This window comes from Myotis yumanensis, unplaced genomic scaffold (assembly GCF_028538775.1).
Source record: "Myotis yumanensis isolate MYYU_CA2020_CCGP unplaced genomic scaffold, mMyoYum1.0.hap1 SCAF_15, whole genome shotgun sequence".
Taxonomy (NCBI): domain Eukaryota; kingdom Metazoa; phylum Chordata; class Mammalia; order Chiroptera; family Vespertilionidae; genus Myotis; species Myotis yumanensis.
Window position 1 is genome coordinate 50,866,961 of NW_027223766.1, and position 20,855 is coordinate 50,887,815.

Sequence of the window (20,855 nt, forward strand, 5' to 3'; positions counted from 1 at the left end):
GCGATGGAGCCAGTGAGCCACGGAGAAGCCCGGGCAGAGCCCAGGCAGAACCGAGAACATCGAGCCTGCTTCTGCTCCCTCCCATCACAGGGTCCCAAACCCACCCACTGCTCCCCATCCCCCCGCCCCCCACAGCTCTGCCCAGATCGACAGTGTCCAGGGGGCCGTGGGGAGTTGTTGCCACAGGCTGCCCTGGCCAGGACTCCAACCAGCTGCTCTGCAGGGAGGAGCCAAGTGTGAGAAACTAGCTCCCCCTCTCCCCTCGCCCCCAGTGTCTGAACCATGATCTACTTCGCACCAGTGGGAGGAGGAGGGAGAGAGAACACAGTGGGAAGGGGAGGGCGTCCACAGCCTCTACTTGCCTGAACATCGAACTCCTGAAGGAGGCCGGTGATGGTCTGTGGAGAGAAGAGAGAGATGGTCAGTTTCATCAAGGTTCCTTGCTTCTCCAAGCCCTGAGCCTGGATCTACCCCCTCCCTCCTCTGCGGAGCCTCCCTAATTCCTCACAAAGGGAGACTTTTCATCTCAAAAAACAGTCCGGCAGGAAAGGAGACACATTAGCTGGGTTCCTTTTTAACTACTGCCTCGGTGTGAAAAAGATCTGAAGGTCTCAGCTGACCACAAGCTTGTGAGAGACAAGACTGTAATTACCTATGACCTGGTCTCCTGACCTCCACCCATGTGCTACACTTTTAAATCTCAGGCCCGACCATGCCACTCTCCTCACATTTCTTCCCTGGCTGCCCATCTTCTGGATTAAAATTCAGTCTCTCGTGAGTGGACACGGAGAACAGAGACCTCTACGCATTTCCCTCAGTCCTACAATTCTGTTTCCAGCCCAAAGCCCATCTCGCCCCAGAGCTATCCGGATGTGGAGCACGCACGGTGAACAGCATGGGCCAGCAGACGAAGGCCCACCACCTGCTTTTGTAAGTAAAGTTTTATTGGAACACAGCAAGCCCGTTCACTCCCATGTTGCTATGGCTGCCTTCATGCTGTAATCGTGAAGCTGAGTGGTTGCCACGACGGTATGGCCCGCAGAGCCTACGGTAGTTCCTATGTGGCCCTTCACAGAACACGCTTGCAGACCCTGAATGTACAATCATAACAAGGGTTTGGCAGCTTCTAAACGCAGCTGCCACCCACGCGGGTGGCTCCCCTCCCATCAGAGATGAGTGTCTGTGTCTGTGAAACTCAGAAGGGAAAGTCTGTGACTCAACTGAGCTAAACCAGAGCGGCCACACCCAGCGTCACCGAGGAGCCCCATGAGCAGTCCGTTCACCACGGGCAGCTGGTCTGGCTTGGCTCCAGGCCCCGCCCACAGTGTAACTACGTGACTGAGGACATATTACGCTCCACGAGACTCAACTTCCTCTCTGTCAAACGGGAACAACCCCAGAACCCAGTTCCCATCCTGCTGTTAGCACAAGAGAACCCGAGGGACGCGGTGGCCCAGGCTCGCAGGACCTGGTCTTCATGCTGATTCCTACTTGGAAAGCACTTGGTTGACCTTAGAACGGGGGTGGGGAACGTCTGGCCCGCGGGCCGTGTAAGGCCCTTGAAATCATGGGGTCTGGCCTTGCCAAGGCATTAGGGGTGAGTTCATGAAATGCTTGACCAAATACAGCAGGCTAGTTTTTAAGTTGATAATTTTGTATGGCCTGCGAATGATGTGATAAATATCCAAGTGGCCTTTGGCAAAAATAATGGTTCCCACCCCTGCCTTAGGGTAACTTCACTTTTGTTTGAGCCTGAACTTTACATTTTTGAAAAGAGGCATCATCACAGGCAGTGTTGCCTCTCAGTGAAAGCTGGGAAGGGAACATGGTTTAAAATACGACGTCACTTCTACAGCAAATGTGAAGGCTCGTCACATTTCCATAATGTAAAGCCAACGTCAGAAAGGCCAGGCCAGGAGGGACCTGCCTGCTCGGCCGCAGGGCAGGGCCAGCCCTTTCCCAGGGAGGCCTGGCTGACATGAAAGGTTTGGCCGACAAGATGATAAGAGCTGTAGCAGCAGGAGCTCAGGCTCACAGCTTATCTCCTCTGCGCCAGGCGGTGGCAGCCCACTCCGTCCTCACTGTGGCCCCAGGACATGAGTCCCAGTGTCACTGGTGTAAAGCTGGGGAACTGGAGCATGAAGGTTGACGCATTTGCCAGCGGTGGACACAGAGCTGCCGAGTGTCACGGCCAGGATCTGAAGCCAGGCAGGCGGGCCCCAGGGCATGTGTGTGACCTTCACCTCGAAACGAGGGGGCAGACAGAGCCTGTGGGCAGTGGGCTTCCGGTCGCATGTCCCAGAACCACAGATGTCAGAGGTGGGGGGCGCCTAGAGGAGCTCTAGTTCATTGCCCTCCTTTGCATATGGGATCAGGGAGGTGTGGGCAGAGAAGCCCAGATTGTGGGCAGGGGCCCGGCCCACAGTGCCAGAGCACGTAGTGGCCACGCTGGGCCTGGGACAGGTACCTTTGTGCCTCTGCACACCTGGACAAGGAGACCTGTGGAAACAAGGAAGTAGTGGACACGTGTGTGTATGTGTTCATGTTGTGCACACACGTGTGTCCTTGTATGACTGTGCATGTGATGGGGGGACCAGGAGCATCTCCACTCACCTCCCCTTTCTCCACCAAAGGCTTCACCTCGGCCAGGTCCACGTCCTGCAGCTCCCGAGACATGTCCCTGCTGTCACCTGCCTGGGAGGGGACAAAGGCCAGGAGATTAGCACTTCCTGCTGAGAGATGGTTCCTGAAGGAAGCAGATCCGAGGCTCAAAAAAGAGCCCTCACTCTACCCCGCAGCTTCTACCTTCTGTACCTGTCACCAGGCCCCTCCTACAGGTCACCAGGCCACTCCTACAGGTCACCAGGCCCCTCCTACAGGTCACCAGGCCCCTCCCACAGGCCACAAGGGCCCTCATACCCACATCACCATCCCAGCCTTGCCCCTGAGACAGGAACTGAGGCTCATGGACGCAACCACGTTGCTAATGAAACAGACAGATCGATTCTCAGAACCAGTCCAGACCCCCCACCACCCAGGACATTTCTCGCTGCATTTGAGAAGGAGAACTGCATCCCCAGGTTGACAGCCAAAAGGGGACAGGAGGTCACGGGAGGCCCGCCATGTGCAGGCATGGCACACACTTCCTCCTCCTTCACCCTCCCAGTGTCCCCAGCAGGGGCAGCCTCCAGCCCGGGGCCTGCCAGGCTGGAGGTGGGATTTTCAAACAGAAGGAGCCAAAACAGCTGGGGTTGGGGGCAGAGGAGGCCCGGCTGGCTGTGGCGCGGCAGGAGCAGAGGACGGAGGCGAGGAACAGGGTCCTAGAAGGTGGATCTGCCAACACCCACTCCCCAGGAGCCGGGCTTGGGCGGGGCGTGTACTGAGCACACGCCCGGAGCTTGGTCTGGGAGCTGGAGATATAAACATTTATTCTCAGATAAAGGCAAGTGAAGCCCCCACCAACACTGGGCTAGGCACACAGTCCCCGAGTGAGGGTGAGCGCCACAGCCGGCGGCAGGGACAGGGAGGAAGCGGCAGGCATCCAGGTCCCCGCTCACAGACCCGGCCTCCTGCATCCTGGACCGACCAGGCAACCTGCTGAAGACCAGGCCGGCGAGGCCCTCCATTGTCATACTCCGGAGCAGAAACCCAGGCCCCCAGCTCCCCGGGGCCCCACGGCGCCATGCCGGAGAGAGCGCAGCCTCTGAAATCCCACCAGGTGGGTTGGTCCGAGGCCCAGCTCCCAGAACCCCCAGGACCCTCCTGGCGAGGCCTCTCAGAGGTCAGCCGGCAGCACAGCCCAGCCGCCTCCTCCCGCCCTGGCGCTGACACATGGCATTCTGGGGGCAGATCCCCTGCGACGCTCTGGTCTGGGCCCCATATAATTCCCCCCAGTCGATAACCAGCCCCACATAAATGCCTTTATGCAGCCTTTGGAGTCCAGGTTCCAGAACATTCTGAAAACAAAGTCGGTTTTATATTTGCCAGCATTCCTGGGCAGCGGCCAGCCCGGAGGCCGGAGGCATGAAAAGCCGAGGTCGGACAGCCCTGCTAACTCAGCGTGTTCATGGTCCCGAGACTCTGGCCCCACGGCCACATCGCCTACACAGCCTAGAGAGCCTTCCAGAAGCCCAGGCAGTGCCACCCCTCCTGCAGAGAGTGACAGGACCAGGGTGAGAGTGGGGTCTGCCACTGTCCCCTGGCCGGGCTCAGCAGCCCTTCTTCAGCCCCCCAAAACTCCCAGGCCTTCTTCAGCCCCTCTCCCAACTCCCAGGCCTTCTTCAGCCCCCCAAAACCCCCAGGCCTTCTTCAGCCCCCCCCCAACCCCCAGGCCTTCTTCAGCCCCCACCCCCACCCCCGTGGGCTCTGAGGAGGGGAAGCCTAATTGTATGACCACCTGGCCCACCTGTGGCTCCTGCCATTACACCAGGGGCAAAGTGGGGCCACCACTCGCTTGCTGAATGGATGAACAGGGTTTATGCAGCTTAATAGCAAGGTCTGTGTTTAAATTCACTCTTTTTTAAAATATATATTTTTGTTGATTTCAGAGAGGAAGGGAGAGGGAGAGAGAGAAACATCAATAATGAGAGCGAATCCTTGATCAGCTGCCTCCTGCATGCCGCCTACTGGGGATAGAGCCGCAACCCAGGCATGTACCCCTGACAGGAATCAAACCCAGGACCCTTCAGTCCGCAGGCTGACGCTCTATCCACTGAGCCAAACCACCTAGGGCTAAACTCAGAGGCTGAAAACTGGCCAGTCTCCCTTAAATATTTGAGAATTGCTGAGTACGGAGCCGGAGGGGACTCATGGAGCCCAGCCTTGTGCTGGAGATATTTTTTAAAAATATATTTTTATTGATTTCAGGGAGGAAGAGAGAGGGAGAGAGAGACAGAACATCAATGGTGAGAGAGAATCACTCATTGTCTGCCTCCTGCACACTCCACACTGGGGATCGAGCCCACAACCCGGGCACGTACCCTGACCGGGAATCAAACCGTGACCCCCTGGTTCATAGGTCACCGCTCACCACTGAGCCATGCCGGCCGGGCTGGAGACACTTGTGTCATGACTGGGAGATGCTACTGGCGTCCAGTGGATGGAGACCACGATGCTGATGATCAGCTAATCATCCGACGGGGCACAGCACAGTCCCCGAGCAGAGTCCTCTGGCCCCTACAGCTGAGGCTGACACCCTGGTTACACCGGGAAGCGCCCCAGGACCCCGAGTCTGCAGGGAGACGGAGCACAGCAGAGGCAGCCTCTGCACTCTTTGTCCCTGGGGGTGGGGCGCTGCAGGGCTGGGACAGCCTGCCTTTAATGAGTGCAAATGCCCGGGCAGGGAGGGCAGGGCCAGGCCCTCCATCTAGGTCACTGCCCACATGCCCAAGGCTGCCCACTCCGGGGCAATGGGCAGGGAGACAGCTGGCTGCCCCATCCTGCCAACCTGGGCCGGTTGAAGGCCAACACTTGCCCTATCTCTGTTGCCTTGAACTCTGCAAACGTGTATTTCTGAGGCTGTTTGTCTAAAGCAAATCTTATAAGGAAGTTCAATATAAAAAAACAGATTTACATACACCCTTCCCCCAAAAAAGGGGGTGGGGAAGCAGACATGCTTTGGATGAAGCCAGGGAAAAAAGCTTGCCACCCCCAGCAGCCCCAGGTTCCCCCTCCCTCCCACCTGCCCCTACTCCATGAGGCAAGACCTGGCCTCAAAGACCCCTGGGGTTCAGGAAGCTCAGTTCCAAACTGTGACTTAACCGGACGTGGCTTCCTGGGCCAGGCCCTCATGTGCCCAGCACGGAGCGGAGCACCCGTAACAGCTTTGTGGACGGGGCCCTACCATGTGACAAGCGGGGGCATGGCCACGAACCAGCAGACCCAGTCTTGGCCCGCGGAGCCCCATCTCATGGGGCAGGTATGCCCCGGGGTCCCCCAGCACTGCCCACTCATCCGGCCAGTCCTGACGGGCCTGCCCCACGAGGCCGCGCTGTCCTGCAGGCTGGGGCGGAGGTGGCCTCCGTGACCGCCGTATCTCCAGGGCACAGTTCCCCACCCCGACCTGCCCACCCGGGGCCTGGGTGGGTCATCGTTGGTGGTGGAGGCTGGCGCTACACTGCAGGTCAGCAGCCCCCTGGCCTCGCCCCCAGATGCCAATAGCACACACCCACCCTCCCCACCCCCGGTGAGAACCGAAAACATCTGTGCACTTTGCCAAATGCCCTCTGGGGGCAAAACCGCCCTGGTTAGGAACCACTGGCCTAGGGCGGTTCCTGTATGAATGCAGAGTATATGGTAGATCTGACTCTTATTCTATCTCCTGTGCCCACACACCCACTCACACACTCACACTCACACTCACACTCTCACACACACTCACTCTCACACTCACATTCTCACACACACATTCTCACACACACACACTCACTCTCACACTGACACACTCATTCTCACACACGCTCACACACTCATTCTCACACACACACACTCACACACCCACGCTCTCACACACATTCACACTCACATTCACACTCACACACACACACTCACACTCTCACACACACTCACTCTCACACTCACATTCTCACACTCACATTCTCACACACACACACACACTCACTCTCACACTGACACACTCATTCTCACACACACTCACACACTCATTCTCACACACACACACTCACACACCCACGCTCTCACACACATTCACACTCACATTCACACTCACACACACACACTCACACTCTCACACACTCACACACTGGCCAGCTGCAGGTTTCTGAGGACAAGGCTGAAGTCCCAGGGGTTGGAGGCACATCCTGAGATGGGTCAGCACAGATGGGTGGCGGGGCCGAGAGGCCGCTATGCTGTGTCACACTCTTACTGCTTCGTCTCGCTCTCCCTCCAGAAGTTTCGCTGTGGGTTCAAATGCACAACCCCAAGACCAGGAGGCCCACAGGAAGGAGCAGGTCCCGCGTGGACACTGCCTTGTAGGCAACGCTGACCTTCGCTGGGAGGGAGGGGCGGTGGGGGGTTACCTGGTTGGGGCTGCTCTACTGATGCCCCCCCACCGCCCACACCAGGGGTCACCCCCCGCCGCTCAAGGCCCTGCTTGGCTCAGCAGGTTCTCCCCTGGGCTTGAGGCCGAGCGCTGGATGCCAGTGCCCGCCCCCCTCTGCCGCCTCCTGGAAAGTCCCAGCCCAGAATGTTGGGCTGAAAAGGGCCAAGGTCAGCGTTCAGCAGACCGAGTGCAGGGCAAGGCCACCTGCGGCGCCGTGGGTAGGAGCCCAGATGTCCCCTCCCGGGCCTCCCGCTCCACCGGGCAGGAGGGTGGATGGTGCGGTCCCTCCAGGAAGCGCAGGCGGAAGGCCCTCCAGACAGGGAGTTAGTCGGCCCGGGCTCCTTCCACTAAAACCCACTCAGTGCCAAGACCGGGTCCCAGGTCACCCGCCAGCTGCCAGACGGGTTCCTGTCACCACGTCTTCCTTTCGCTCTGCCCTCCCAGAAGGAATTCAGAGAAAACCAACATCAGATCAGCGGCAGGTGGCCAGGAGCTCGGGGAAGACTGGAGGGTCAGACCTGGCCGTCATCATGTATCAGATCTGTGATTCCCAACAAGTTATCTAACCTCTTAGCCTCAGTTTGCTCACCTGTAAAATGGGCATAAATAACCCTGCTCCCGGTGAGTACCAGTGGGGCTTAAACTCTGGCACATAGAACCTGCTAAATAGCTGCTTAATTAACCAGTGCAGTTTCCCTTCCTGGTTGCCTCAGAGACCAGGGACATCTATGAGGACACAGCCTGTGTTTTATACGCCGTTAGCCTCACAGCGATCCAGCAAGGATGGGGGGTGGGGGTGGGGAGACTCAGAAGATGCCTGGCAAACACCACATGAGTTTTCAACGATCAGACCCAACGTGCCACCTCGGGGGTCTCCTCTCCATTAGCGACGCTGGTCCCCGAGTAAGGAAGGCCCAGGGGCTGGGCAGATCCCTTTCCAGTCCAACAGGCCCAGGGGACAGTCAGCAAGGAGCTGGGCCTCCTGGCTTCCAGGGGAAGCCAAGCCTGGGATTTGCCGGGAGAAGGCAAGACGGTGACCCCGAGGACCGGAGGGCAGCGGGCAGAGGCACCTCGGGCACGCTGAGGCTGCCTGAGAGCAGAGGAATTGTGAAGAGAGGGACACAGCCCGCCATTCTCAAAAGCCGCGGCGGAGCAGCCGGAACCCTGGCTTAGGAGTCGGGCGTGGGAACGCCGCCACCCTCTCGCCACATGACTTTGACCACGGCATTCATCCCCCATCTGTAAAACAGGCAGCCTGTGCTCCATGCGCATCACATGGTCCATGAGAAACTTGGGCGGACAGAAACCGAGGCGGGACAGGGCTGCGCAAAGAGGCGCAGACACAGGCGTCTCGCCAGGGCGCGGCCCAGCTCAGCGCTGTCTGGATCTGCCTGGGAGTCCCTGTCCCGCTCCTGACGCAGGCCCCTCGCTGTCTGAGACTGGAGCCTCCCTCCAGCTTGGGCACCTAGAGGCACCCACCTAGGGCACTTCGGGGCACACACCCTCTTCAGCAAGCCCTCCTAGGCCCCTGGAACTTCCAGGATGGGGGCAGAGGTGGTGTCCGGCCGAGAAACATCCCCGACACGCGCAGGGGTCTCCAGGATGCGGCCACCCCAGCAGGACTGGCCCAGGAGCAACCCACACAGACGCCCATGATCCCAGCAACAGGGGCGACTTCTGTGGGGCTTGCTGGTCTCCGAACTCTGCCCTCCCTTTGAGCAACCCTAGCAAATAGGCACCATTTCATGGATGGGGAAACTGAGGCACAGAGACGGTAGGAAATGTGCCCCGGGTCACTGAGCGTCACGCTGGCACAAGTGAAAACAACCCTCACAGCTCAGATGACCATGACCTCCACTCTCAGTAAATGTGCACACACACTGTGCGCCCACCTTAGCCGAGGTAGGATGCTCTAAGGAAGGGAGCTGGGGGGAGGTTGGGGGGGGCTCACCAGCATCTCCCCCCACCCTCCAAAGTCCCCAGGGTGCCGCCACGAGCAGGCCAGGCTTCAGGCAAAGTCCACCGCTTAGATTTCCCTCTTCTCCCTTCAAAGGACTCAGAGGGCTCCTGGAACTGCCAACTCCACACTGTGAAAGAGCGGCCACGGCTTCATTCTGCAAGGAGGCCCGGGAGGGTGGGTGTCATCATCCCAGCTCACGGGGGGGGGCGGGGACCTGAGGCTCAAGAGCAAAGGCCCACGTGACTCCCTAAAAGCCTGACTGCTCCCCACGGGAAAAGATGGAAAACTGCCCCTAGGATGTGGGTGCAGGTGTGTGTGTGTGTGAGGGGGAGGTTGGGGGGAGAGGGGGGGATCACGGCCTCCTGGAGTCCTCTAATGAGGCAGAGAGAGATTGCTGACAACTGGCATCGACTGTGACTGGCAGCACCAGCCCGGCTGCTGTCCGCTCCGCAGCACGTGGCTCCCAAGCCACAGTTCTTTCTAGCTCACTGGGCGCTGCTAGGAGGAGCGGGAGAGGGGCTCAGCATCTTCCCGGAAGGTTCCAGAGAACAGGCCGGGGCCCCATGGGCCTCATGGAAAGCAGCCTTGGGGTACGCCCTGGACACCCCCACCTTGCTGTGGATATGTTCTCCTGTCCTTTCTTTGCCAAAGAGGTTTTGGCGACAAGCTGCAGGGCCGTTCACGGGTTTCTGGATGCTTTCTGCACATTTGAAACTCGGGGCCTTCACGCTCAAGATCTTTTTCTTTCTTTTTTAAATAATATGTTTTTTATTGATTTCAGAGAAGAAGGGAGAGAGAGATAGAAACATCAACGATGAGAGAGAATCATGGATCGGCTGCCTCCCACAAACCCCACACTGGAGGTCAAGCCCGCAACCCGGGCATGCGCTCTGACCGGGAATGGAACCGGGACCTCCTGGTTCATAGGACGACGCACAATCACTGAGCCCCGCCAGCTGGGCTCTCAATGTTTTTTCTTATGTAATCAACCTCGTCAACAATTAGGACCTTCGAGAACGCCCTCCAGTTTCGGGGAAGGAAGGTGGAGAATAAGCTCTCAAAGTCCACGCAGTGATAGTTGAGAAGACAACCAGACCAGGAATTCCAGGGGCGCCCGGTGCTTTGCACGGAGCCTGCAACTCGGCAGCATTCAAGGAATGCTCTGGTGTGGCAAGAACGGAGCAGGAACGCTGCACAGCAGGCCGCCCCGACGGCACGCGTCCCCCGGGTGCAAGGCTGGAGCTGGCACGGCATTCCTCTGTGCTCCCCGGAGCCCAGGACCGCGGAGAGGCGGGGAGAGGGTCTGGGCCCAGGTAGCAGGAAGCAGAGGGTCAGTGGTCATCACTGCCCACCCACTTCTCTGCAGCGCCACCCCGAAACCTGCAGGCAGCTGCTCGGTGGAGTTTTGGCAGCTGGAACAATTTTTCTAAAGTATCTTTTTATCAATTTTAGAGAGAGAGAGAAAGGGAGAGGGAGAGAGAGATAGAAACATCTATGCAAGAAGAACATCGATCGGCTGCCTCCTGCACACCCCCTATTGGAGACTGAGTGGGCAACCCGGGCATGTGCCCCGACTGGGAATCGAACCCGTGACCTCTTGGTGCATGGGCTGGAGCTCAACCCACTGAGCCACACTGGCCAGGAGGTAGCAGGAATGATTTGTTTGGCAGACTGTCTGAGGCAGGGGTGGGGAACGTCCGACCAGCCAGCCTCATAAGGCCCACGAAACCATGTGGTCTGGCCATGCCAAGGCAGTAGGGTGAGTTAACGCGATGTTTGACCAAATATCGCAGGCTGCTTTTTAAGTGGATCATTTTGTACGGCCCTCGAATGACGTTATAAACATCCCAATGGCCCTCCCCGCCCCTGGTCTGAGGGGACGCGTGTAATAACCAGAAGCCGAGGCCACGGGTCAGGCTACAGGGTTTTTCTTCGAATCTGGGGGACAAGGCTGAGCTCGCTGGACGGCCCAGGAGGTAGTGTGTTGAACGCACAAAAACGGGGCCAGTGTTCGTGGAGGAAGTGGAACCAGATTCTTCCTACAAACCCCGTGACCCGAGATGGGATGCTCGCCACGGCGACAGCGCCCTCCCCGCCACGGTCCTTCCACCCTCCGTCTGGGGGCCCTTCCGACCTTCCCTAACACAGTGGCCCGAGGCCTCTCCTCGAATGGAGGTTTCCTTCTGACCCACTCGGAGTGCCTGCTCAGCGCAAGGCCCTCGGGCCCCAGGGGGTGAGGAGAGAAACACAGTCCAGAATGGTCCAAGGAGGGCAACATGGGGACCCAGAGGGCGCCCAACCCCGCCTGCAGGACAGACAGCGTCTGGAAAGAGCAGGGAGCGGGCGATGGCATGAACGGGGGCAGGGTGAGGGTCCCGGGCTGGAGCCTTACAAAGACCTCATCCTCAAGAATGCCTCTTGTACCCACACTCAGGGGGCTGCCCAGAACCTTCTCAAAGCCAAGGGGGTGGAGCAGGGCTCAGGATGGGGCAACAGGATGAAAGCCCGGTCCCCTCCACCTCTGTAAGCGGAGCTGCCCCTGGGTGTACCTGTGAGACTTGTTCGGAGGTCTCCACTGGCCTAAGGAGGCGGGAGCATAAAGTGGATGAACTCTGGCACGGGCATTCCAGACGGCTACGGAGTCTCGTTTGCTCCCACCTCAGTTGGAGGAACCCCCCCTGAAGCTGCAAAAGTCTCCAGAAGGGTCCCCAGAGGTGGGCAGGACTGCAGGAATTGTCAGGAAGGAAAGTCAAAGACCGGATCCCACACAGACCTGCCAGTGGCCCCGAATCTGTAATCTGTTCCATTCCGTGTTGCCAACACAGGCACCCAGGGGCACAGGTCTCTCCTCGCAGGACACCCATCCGGAGCATCACTGGGCTCCACTGGCACCCAAGCCCCCCCTCCTCTGTGCACACCCCCTTCAGCAAGCCTGCGCCGGCCCAGCGGGAGGCCGGGCAGCGTTCGGGAACTCATCCTCGGGTCTGCAACAGAGCCTGACACACAGCAGTCCCTGTCGTCAGCTGCAGAGAGAAGGGACAAATACGAGGGCAGGCTCGGGACCAGACTGAGACCAGGAGGCAGGAAGGGCAGCTTGCAATGAACCAGGGCACCAGGTCCATGGTCCAAAGACAGGTCCAGGTCCCTAGCCCGGACGCAGGCCGAGGAGATGCCTTGAGAAGGTCATGTGTGCGAATTATTAGCAGAAACCTACGTGGTGTTCCCGCAGACTGAGCCCTATTCTCAACGCTTGAACATGAATTAATTCAGTTAATACTACACGTCCTCATGAGGCCAAGGGTATGATTCTCATTTTCCAGGGGAAGAAACTGAGGCATTGAGCCCCTAATTGCCTGTCTACGCCTCTCACCCCGACAGCTCTCCAATCACCCCAACGTGTCAGGGAAAAGAACACCGGTTTTCAACTCCGACTCTCTGGGTTCAAAGCCTGGCTCTCCCACTCTGAGCCCCGTGGCTACAGGCGAGTCCCTTCAAAGCCCTGGCCTCAGTTTGCTCATCCATTCAGTGGAGCCAACGCGGCTGAGGCAGAACCAGAGCTGTTTCGAGGACGTTAGGGGTGAGGGGATGCGGCAGCTGACCTGCAGAGAGTTGTCCTGCCCCTCCCGACCCCTCCCTCTGGAATCTTAGATGCTGAGTCATCGCCCTGGCTTCCTTTGGGAGGCTCAGGGAACTTGAGTCATGCCTTGGATGGGGTTCCCTGGAGCTGGGTCCCATCAGAGAAGCATAATGGAACCCTTCCTTCCCATCCACACCAAGGCAGTTCAGGCCGGGAGTTTCCGGGCACCCCAGGGGCTCCAGCTCAGATCAGATCTTCAGTCCAACCTGGAGGGGGCAGCCTGGACCCAGCAGCCACCCCTGGGCGGGTAGCAAGGGAGGAGGGAGGAGGGAGGAGGGAGGAGGGAGGAGGGAGGAGGGAGGAGGGAGGAGGGAGGCGTGCGGCACTCTTTCTGGCCAGACTGCTTCTGTTCGTGACTCAAGAACACCTGCTGTACACTAAACACACGGAAACACACGAAACCCGCCCGCATACTGTCCGGGATGTTTCTTCACCAGAAACTCCTCGAGATCGATTGACTTCTACCCCCTGATAGCATCTCCAATCCCTCCAATCCCCACAGGAGCGGGGTCTGGAGAGGCGGGTTCCAGTGCTACCTGGGCCTTGGCGAGTTGCTCCCTGTCCCTGGGCCTCAGTCCCCAACCGTAAAACGGGAAGAAGGGGGACCAGCCAGGTGTGCGAATGTGTAGCTCCATCCATTCCAAGTGATCCAAGCAACGGCCGGCAGACCTGGCCTTGCCGGCTGCCCCAGAAGAAGCCAAACCCCGTGCTGTCCTGTCCGCGGAGACCACCTGGGCATCCAGTGCCCGAGCTCCTCCCCCACGCCAGGCCCTGGGCCAGGTGCCAGGTGACGGGGCGCGGCCAGCACAGCCTTCCTCCTCACCCTCCTGCAGCTCATCCTGGAGGTCACAGGTCAGGGGCACCCCAGCTTTCGCTCCTGATACCAGATCCCTGTTCCTCTGGAGGTGTCTCACAATTCCTGACTCTCCCTACCCCGCCCCCAGCCTGTGCCACCCCAGCCCTGGGCACCCAGGCCTGTGGTCTGTGCTTCCCCCCCTTCTCCCCTGGCTGGTGAGCCCCTTGCAGGCAGGCTCTGGGCTTGCTCTCTCTGTGCCTTGCTTATTTCTATTCGCCTTCGGGAAACTTAGTAAAGACGCCAACAGGAGCAGGCGGGGCTGGGCGGTGTGCCCTGAAACCGGGTTTTCATAGCGGGAAGGTTTGCATTTAGACGTTTGTTCCTTCGAGGTGGCTGAGAAGCCTGGTACGGCGGGTGGGTGGTACGGGGGGACTGAAGCCCTTCCCTGTGGCCACCGGCTGGGTTCTCTTAGAACAGTGGTTCTCACCCTGTGGGTCTCGACCCCTTTGGCCCTTTCACAGGGGTCGCCTAAGACCATCCTGCATATCAGATATTTACATGACAATTCATAACAGTAGCAACATTACAGTTATGAAGTAGCAACGAAAATAATTTTATGGTTGGGTCACAACATGAGGAACTGTATTTAAAGGGCCAGAAGGTTGAGAACGACTGTCTTAGAACATTCCATCTTTCCCAGGAACCTAACGGCACCCAACAACCTCAAGTGCCCAGGACATCTGTGAAGAGTTGGTCTTAGCCATGATAAAGGCTGCCCCACACCGACTGCCAGGCACCTCCCCCTTCCCCCGCCACAGATGGGGGCTGCCGCTGCCCGAAGGGGTGTCTGACAACAGAGGCAGAGGCGACAGACAGCAGAATTGGGCGGGCAGGCGGGGGGAGCTTGTATGTTGGGGGTGAGGGTAGAGGGATGGGGTGGGGGGTAGGTTAAGAGAACCAGCCACTAAAACCCAGCTTCAGCTACTCATTTGACAGAATCGGGGACGGCGCCTCTCTCCTGACCCCACCACGCTGCGCACTGCCCAGGGCTGAATCAGAGACCGCGGAGGCGCTCCCGGGATGTCGGAGCCATTCCAGCTGTTCTCTCCCCTGGAGAGCAGGCCGGGCAGGCCAGGCAGGGACAAGGAGGAAAGCGGGGGAGGGTGGGTGGAGGCGAAAATGACGCCATTCATAACCCAGCGGGCGCAGGGCCACCAGGGGCCCGCAGGACACCTCCGGGCCAGGTCACCTATCACGGCCGCCACAGCTCCAACCCCAGCCACCTCTGGGGGCGCACCCTGCCCAGCAGCGCACGCACACACTGGCTCCTGCGCACGTTGTGGGAGCTGTGACACACCTTGTTCTCTCTCTCTCTCTCTCTCTCTCTCTCACACACACACACACACACCCCACCCTGGCGTCCAGGCTCAATCAGCCCCCGTTTTGCAGAGACATATCCTTTCCGGCTCAGTCAGTTTGGGAACCAGACACAGCCACACCCCTTCTCCAGCCTCATCTCCAGCGTCTACCCACCTCCTTTCTACACACGCGCGCGCAATCCCTCCTTCCCCAGACACCCCTCTCCAACGACAAAGCCTCGACCCCCACAGCCCCCTCCACACACAGGCGTTCACACCCCCAGGCCCTCCTCCTGCTCCCACTTCAGCGCGGCCAGCGGTGGTTCTGGGAGAACCTTGGGAAGGGGGATCCAGGTGTTCCCCGCCGGCTCTCCCCGACCCCCAGGACCCCGCATCCCCAGCTACAGGAAAGGAGCGCGGGGACTCGTCTTTTTTCCTCCTCTTCCCTAGTCGAAGCCTCCCGCTCCGGAGGTGCGCGCACCCCACAGCCCTCCACACACCCGCGCCCGGGGTCGCCGCGCACTCGCAGCTCCTGGGACCACAAAGCTCGGTCCAGGGGCTGCAGCAGCACCCACAGGCGACAGACCCCCTCTGCCCGGCGAGAGGAGGGCATGGGCTTACCCAAGGGAGAGGGAGAGGCAACAGGCGCTGGAGCGAGGCTGGCGGTGCCAGGCGAGAACGGAGAGGAACCGCGAGGATGGGCGTGCGCGCACTCCGGAGACCAAGCGGAGAGCCAGGCGAGGTTTGTTTATGTCCCGGAGGAGGGAGATTTTATAGGCGCCGTGGCCCCGCCCCGCGCCTCGCCCCGCCCCGCCCCGCCCGGGCCCCTAGCGGCGGGGACACACCCCTCGCCCGCGCTCGGCTCCCGGCCGCTCCTCCCGCTCGCGCCCGCGCCCACCTCGGCTCCGGCAGCTAGGCCAGCGGCCGCCGGATCCACCGCCTGTTGCGCAAGCCCCAGCAGGGGCGCGGCGGGGCGGGGCGGGACCTCTGGCTCTGCCGTCCCCCTCCCTCTCCCGCAAGGCCGGGACCTCTCCGATTGCAGCGGGCGTACGTGCACGGGGATGCGTTTGTGTGCTTGTGCGTGTGCGTGTGTGCGCGCGCTCATGTATGTGCATGTGGACTTCCGTGTGTCCCTGTGTGACAGAGTGGCCCCCATCTCGGTCTCAGAGTTCCTTCTTCTGAGTCCCGTCGCGCTACCCGCTGACATCCCTCTGGGGCGACTCCCCGACTTCTTCCAGGTCTCGGCTCCAAGCCCCACGTGGCGGCTTTCCTGCCCTGCTGCCTCCTGTGCTCCCCGCCCCCACAGCGCCCTGCCATTCTCACTCCAGGCCCCTCCTTGTTGCATCAGCTCTCCGCTGAAATCCTCGATCCCATGTCATCTCACCCCTCCTGCCCGCCCCATCCTACTGCCTGGCCAGCCCCTTCCTCTCCGCCTCCCTTTCTAAACCCACCTGCCCCCGCTGCCCCCAAGGCCTCCTCCCCTTCCCCCCAGCCTGGCTGGGGAGTCTCAAGGCTCCTCTCCTGGTTCCTGGAACTTCCCCACCACCTTTCCAGCCTTAGCCCGCCTCTGCGGGGTTGTTGTTTAACGGCTGCCTCTGTGTGCTCAACCTGCACCACATACTGGAATCCCCAGCGGATCTTTTTTAACAAGGTAGGAAGGGGAGCGCCTCAGGGAGTGCAGAGCAGGCATTGGGGGTGTTTTAAAAGCTCCCCAGGTCATTCTAATGTGCAGCCCTGGGGAGAGACACGGCGCTGGAGGAACATCATTGCAGAGGAAAGGGATGTCACCAACAGTCCTTGTCCCCAGCCCCCTGCTCGCCTGGCATGTGCAGGCTCCTGTGCCCTCACCACCCACCCTCCTCTCGCGATTGGGAACCTCCTCCCTCTGCTCAGAGCTGGGGACTTGGCTCTCCCCTGGGCGCCCCATTACCTCCCTGGGCCCTGACATCTACTTTCCCTGTCATTCATTCCACAAATATTTTTTTAATGTATGTTTCTTGATCTCAGAGAGGAAGGGAGAGGGAGAGAGAGGTAGAAACATCAAAGATGAGAATCATTGATCGGCTGCCTCCTGCACGCCCCCCTACTGGGGATCAAGCCCGCAACCTGAGCATGTGCCCTTGACCAGAATCGAACCTGGGGCCTTCCAGTCCGCAGTCCAATGCTCTATCCACTGAGCCAAACCAGCTAGGGCTCCACAAATATTTATGGAGCCTCTGCTGAGCCAGGCTCTGTGCTCAGCCACTGGGAAAAACACCGAAAAGGCAAAGTCCTGTCCTTCCGGGGCACAGCCGAGAGCCTGGTTCTCAATGCCCCCACTCACAGAGAGGGCCGCCACGCCGCTTCACTCGGGAGCTGGATGGGCACCCACGCTGGCCAGGCGCCACGCAGGACCTGGGGGCAGGGCGGTGACGGGAAGCGTGCCTCCTCCACAGCCACCTGCTGTCTGCGGACCCTCCCATGCCTAGCCACCTCTCTAGCAGCGTGCTCCTACCCCCTCACATTCATCCATCGCACTGACCTCCACTGCTTGGGCTTCCAGCAACCATGTCTTGAGCACCTGTGGTTTGCTACCTGCCCAAGGTACAGAGCGTGGAGTTCAAACGCCTACTCCTTCAGGAACGCGTGCAAACCCGTGTGGGGGCTGGCGCAGGGCGCTCTGCCTGGCAAGGTCATTTCCTGCCCCTTTGAGGAAGTCTCTGGGGGCAGAGCAGCACACAACTGCAGCCAGGGGCCCCCAAGTTGCCCAGTGGGAGTCTGGGTTTGTGCTGAGGAGCCCCAGATTTCCAAAAGACAATGAGCAGAGAACTTAGAGGTAAGGAGAGGGTTGGTTCCAGGAGCACAGGGAGGAGAAAAGAATTAAAACAGTGAAGGAGGATTTTCTAAAACCAGGGAAGCCCCAGACAGTTTGGCTCAGTGGATAGAGCGGTGGCCTGTGGACTAAAGGGTCCCCGGTTCGATTCCAGTCAAGGGCATGTACCTTGGTTGCAGGCTTGATCCCCGGCCCTGGTTGGGGCTCATGCAGGAGGCAAACAATTGATGTGTCTCTCTCTGTCTCTCCCCCTCCCTTTCACTCTCTCTAAAAATCAATGGGAAAATATCCTCGGGTGAGAATTAAAAAACAATAATAAAGTAAAATAAAACCCGGGTGAAAAGGGGACCCTTGCAGAGTCCAAATCAGCTTGGAAAAGTGCTGTGCACGGTGCCCGTGGACCCCACACTCCCTCTCCTAGGCCCCGCCCAGCCAGCTTCTTCCTCTTGGGATGGATTGTGGCTTCTCCCACCAAGTGCTGCATGCAGCCGTTTTTGTGTGGCGATGCTCCAGGAAAGACTGGCTTCGGGGCAACCCTGGGTGCACACCCAGGTGTAGGATGCTCACTCAATGGAGTGGCCCCCCCACCCTGGGAACTGAGAGGCGCCCACACCTCAGTCCCCAGCCCAGGCCGGCAGAGGCAGCGAACGCTCTTGGAGCCCGATGCAGGCGCGGTTGCACTGAGCTGTTTAATTACTTCATTCTCGCTGGTCAGCAATGGAATTAGATCGCTTAGTACATGTGCATGTGCTGCAAATCCACCACAGGTGAGGCTGAGTTTTCTGGACGAATGTCCCCCAGAAATTTTTATTTAGCAACACCTCCGCTTTTATCTTAGGATGTTTGACCTGAAAGGACCAGAGGGGTCAGCGATTCCCAACCCTCTTCCTCGGAATGTGTGAGTACACCGGACGGAGGGAGACACGAGGGGCAGCTGGAGTTCAGGGGGAAGAACATCTATTTCAGCACCTGGGGGCTGTGGTCCCCTCGGTGGCTACCCCACCTCTCTGTGCATCCACCTCCTCCACATGCCCACGGAGGACGTGGGTGAGTGGAACCATCAAACTTTTTTTTGTTTGTTTTTAATGTATTTTTACTTGATTTCAGTGAGGAAGGGAGAAGGAGAGAGAGATAGAAACATCAATGATGAGAGAGAGTGTCATTGATCAGCTGGCCCCTGCAGACCTCACACTGGGGATGGAACCCGCAACCCGGGCCTGTGCCCTGACCGGGACTCGAACCATGATCTCCTGGTTCATAGGTCGACGCTCAGCCACTGAGCCACGCCGCCGGGCTGGTTAATACGTACTGAACAAATCTTTGTAGCACATCCACAGAGGGACCTACTTACTGGCCTGCTCCCCCGGCCCTTGCCTGGCCCCCAGCGGCTGCCCCATTTTCTCAGCCGCCCTCTCCAATTCTCCCCATCCATGCTTGGCTGTCGCCTTGAACCACCTCGCTCACAGGTCCTGCCCGACTACACCTGCCATTGCTCCTGTCGCCCGCCAAGTTGCCCACGCCCTCCCGTGTGGCCATGGAGATGGCCTCGCACGTGTCCAGACTCCTCTCCGCCCAGTCACCGGGTTACTCGCCGCTTTCCCTTGAATACACCCTCACGCCTTCACTGCTGAATCTCTGGCCAGGCTTTGTTCTCCTTCTAGAAAGCCCTCCACACCCCCTTCACCTACAGAGATCTCACTCCTCAGGGGAGCCCCTGGCTCGCGGGCCACCCACCCCAGCTCCTCGCTGCCCGCCCCTCCTCCTAAGGGGAGGCATATCTGTGGGACTTGCATTGACCATGAATGGGGAGTGGGAGTGATCTGTGTCACGTCCGGATGGGAACGTTAACAGCCAGCCTGTCATTCACCGCACACTCCTGGCGCCTGCCACAGCCACTTAGCCACACTCGGATGGCATGGCAGGGGCTCCATCCGCTGGGACCTGGAGGAAGGAAACCTGGGCAGAGTCCCCGCTGACCCCAGAAGGACCTGGGACCTGGGGAAGAAAGAAACCGTGCTGCCCTGGGGTTCAGAGGGTTCTGTGGCGGCAGCCTGACCTGGCCCATCCTGCCTGAGTCACTGTCCCCGGCCAGGCCCCAGGTCATCTCCTGCAGGAAATCCCCCTGGTTCTCTGCCAGCTGCATTCATCTGGTTTTCATTCAATACCTCGTTGTCAGCATTTACAATCCATCACGCACTGTGTGAGGTGCTAAGAATTAAAAAATGGCACGACTGTCCCGCTGGTGTGGCTCCGTGGTTGAGCATCGACTTATGAACCAAGAGGTCACGGTTTGATTGCTGGTCAGGGCCCAGGCCCAGGCTGTAGGTTCGATCCCCTGTGTGGGGGCGTGCAGGAGGCAGCCGATGAATGATTGTCTCTCATCATTGATGTTTCTGTCCCATTATTGATGTTTCTATCTCTCTCTCCCTCTCCCTTCCTCTCTCTGAAATCAAATTTTTCTTAAAGGCATGACCACATAACTGCAATTGTTGCAAATGGTAAGTAAGAAGATCGGGTCCTAGGGAACCCTATGACCCAAACTCTAACCAATTCTGGAGGGTATGGAAAGGCCTCCTGAAAAGAGATATTGGAAGCAGGGAGCATTTAGATTAGGGTGAGCGTGACCTCGCTGAGTTCTGATCCCCAATGCACTGCATGCTTTCCTGTCTATTAGTGAGAACTCTGTCGTGTGCGTGTGGCACAGATACAATTCCAAATGGCTTAAGCAATAAAAGGCAAGGCATACCTAGAGGCTCACACCGCAGTGAAGTCCAGAGGAGGATGGCTTCAGGCGCCGCTGGATCCAGGGCCTGGTGTCCCGGGCCTCCGTCTCTCTGTCTCTCTAGCTCTCGGTCTCTCCCAGATAAGTTTCACTCCGCGTTGGCTTTGTTCTCAGCTGTCCTTTCAAGATTAAATCAGAGGCCGGCAGGTCATCCCAGGGCAGTTAGCGAGAGAGACTCCTCATCTCTGAGGGCAGAGCCCGAGGAAATGTCCCTCATTTTCTCCGAGAGGCTGTGCGTGGGCGCTTTGAGGAGCCCGCAGGCCTGCCTGACAGCCTCCCGTTGGGAAATCACTGGCCCCTCATGGTCCGCCTACCTCCCTGGCTTAACCGTGTCTCCACCACCAACACCAACTGCACCTCCAGCTGAACCTGCCTGCCTGCCCGCCCTGTCCCACCGGCGCCTCCCTGCCTCTGGGCTCTGCAGGGAGAGCTCCCTACAGACAGGGCCAG

At 59.1% G+C, this 20,855-nt stretch overlaps 1 protein-coding gene across 1 annotated transcript in view; it reads right to left on the bottom strand.

Annotated features, from left to right (window-relative positions):
- Positions 1–15,543, bottom strand: part of NDRG1 (N-myc downstream regulated 1) — a 37,981-nt gene extending 22,438 nt beyond the window's left edge. Inside the window, exons 1-3 of the mRNA XM_070392375.1 lie at positions 15,433–15,543; positions 2,614–2,694; positions 363–398 (exon numbers count right to left, since the gene is read on the bottom strand). Coding sequence (XP_070248476.1) covers positions 363–398; positions 2,614–2,676 — 99 coding nt within the window. The 5' untranslated portion in view covers positions 2,677–2,694; positions 15,433–15,543. The remainder of the gene's footprint in view (positions 1–362; positions 399–2,613; positions 2,695–15,432) is intronic.
- Positions 15,544–20,855: the final 5,312 nt, after the last annotated feature.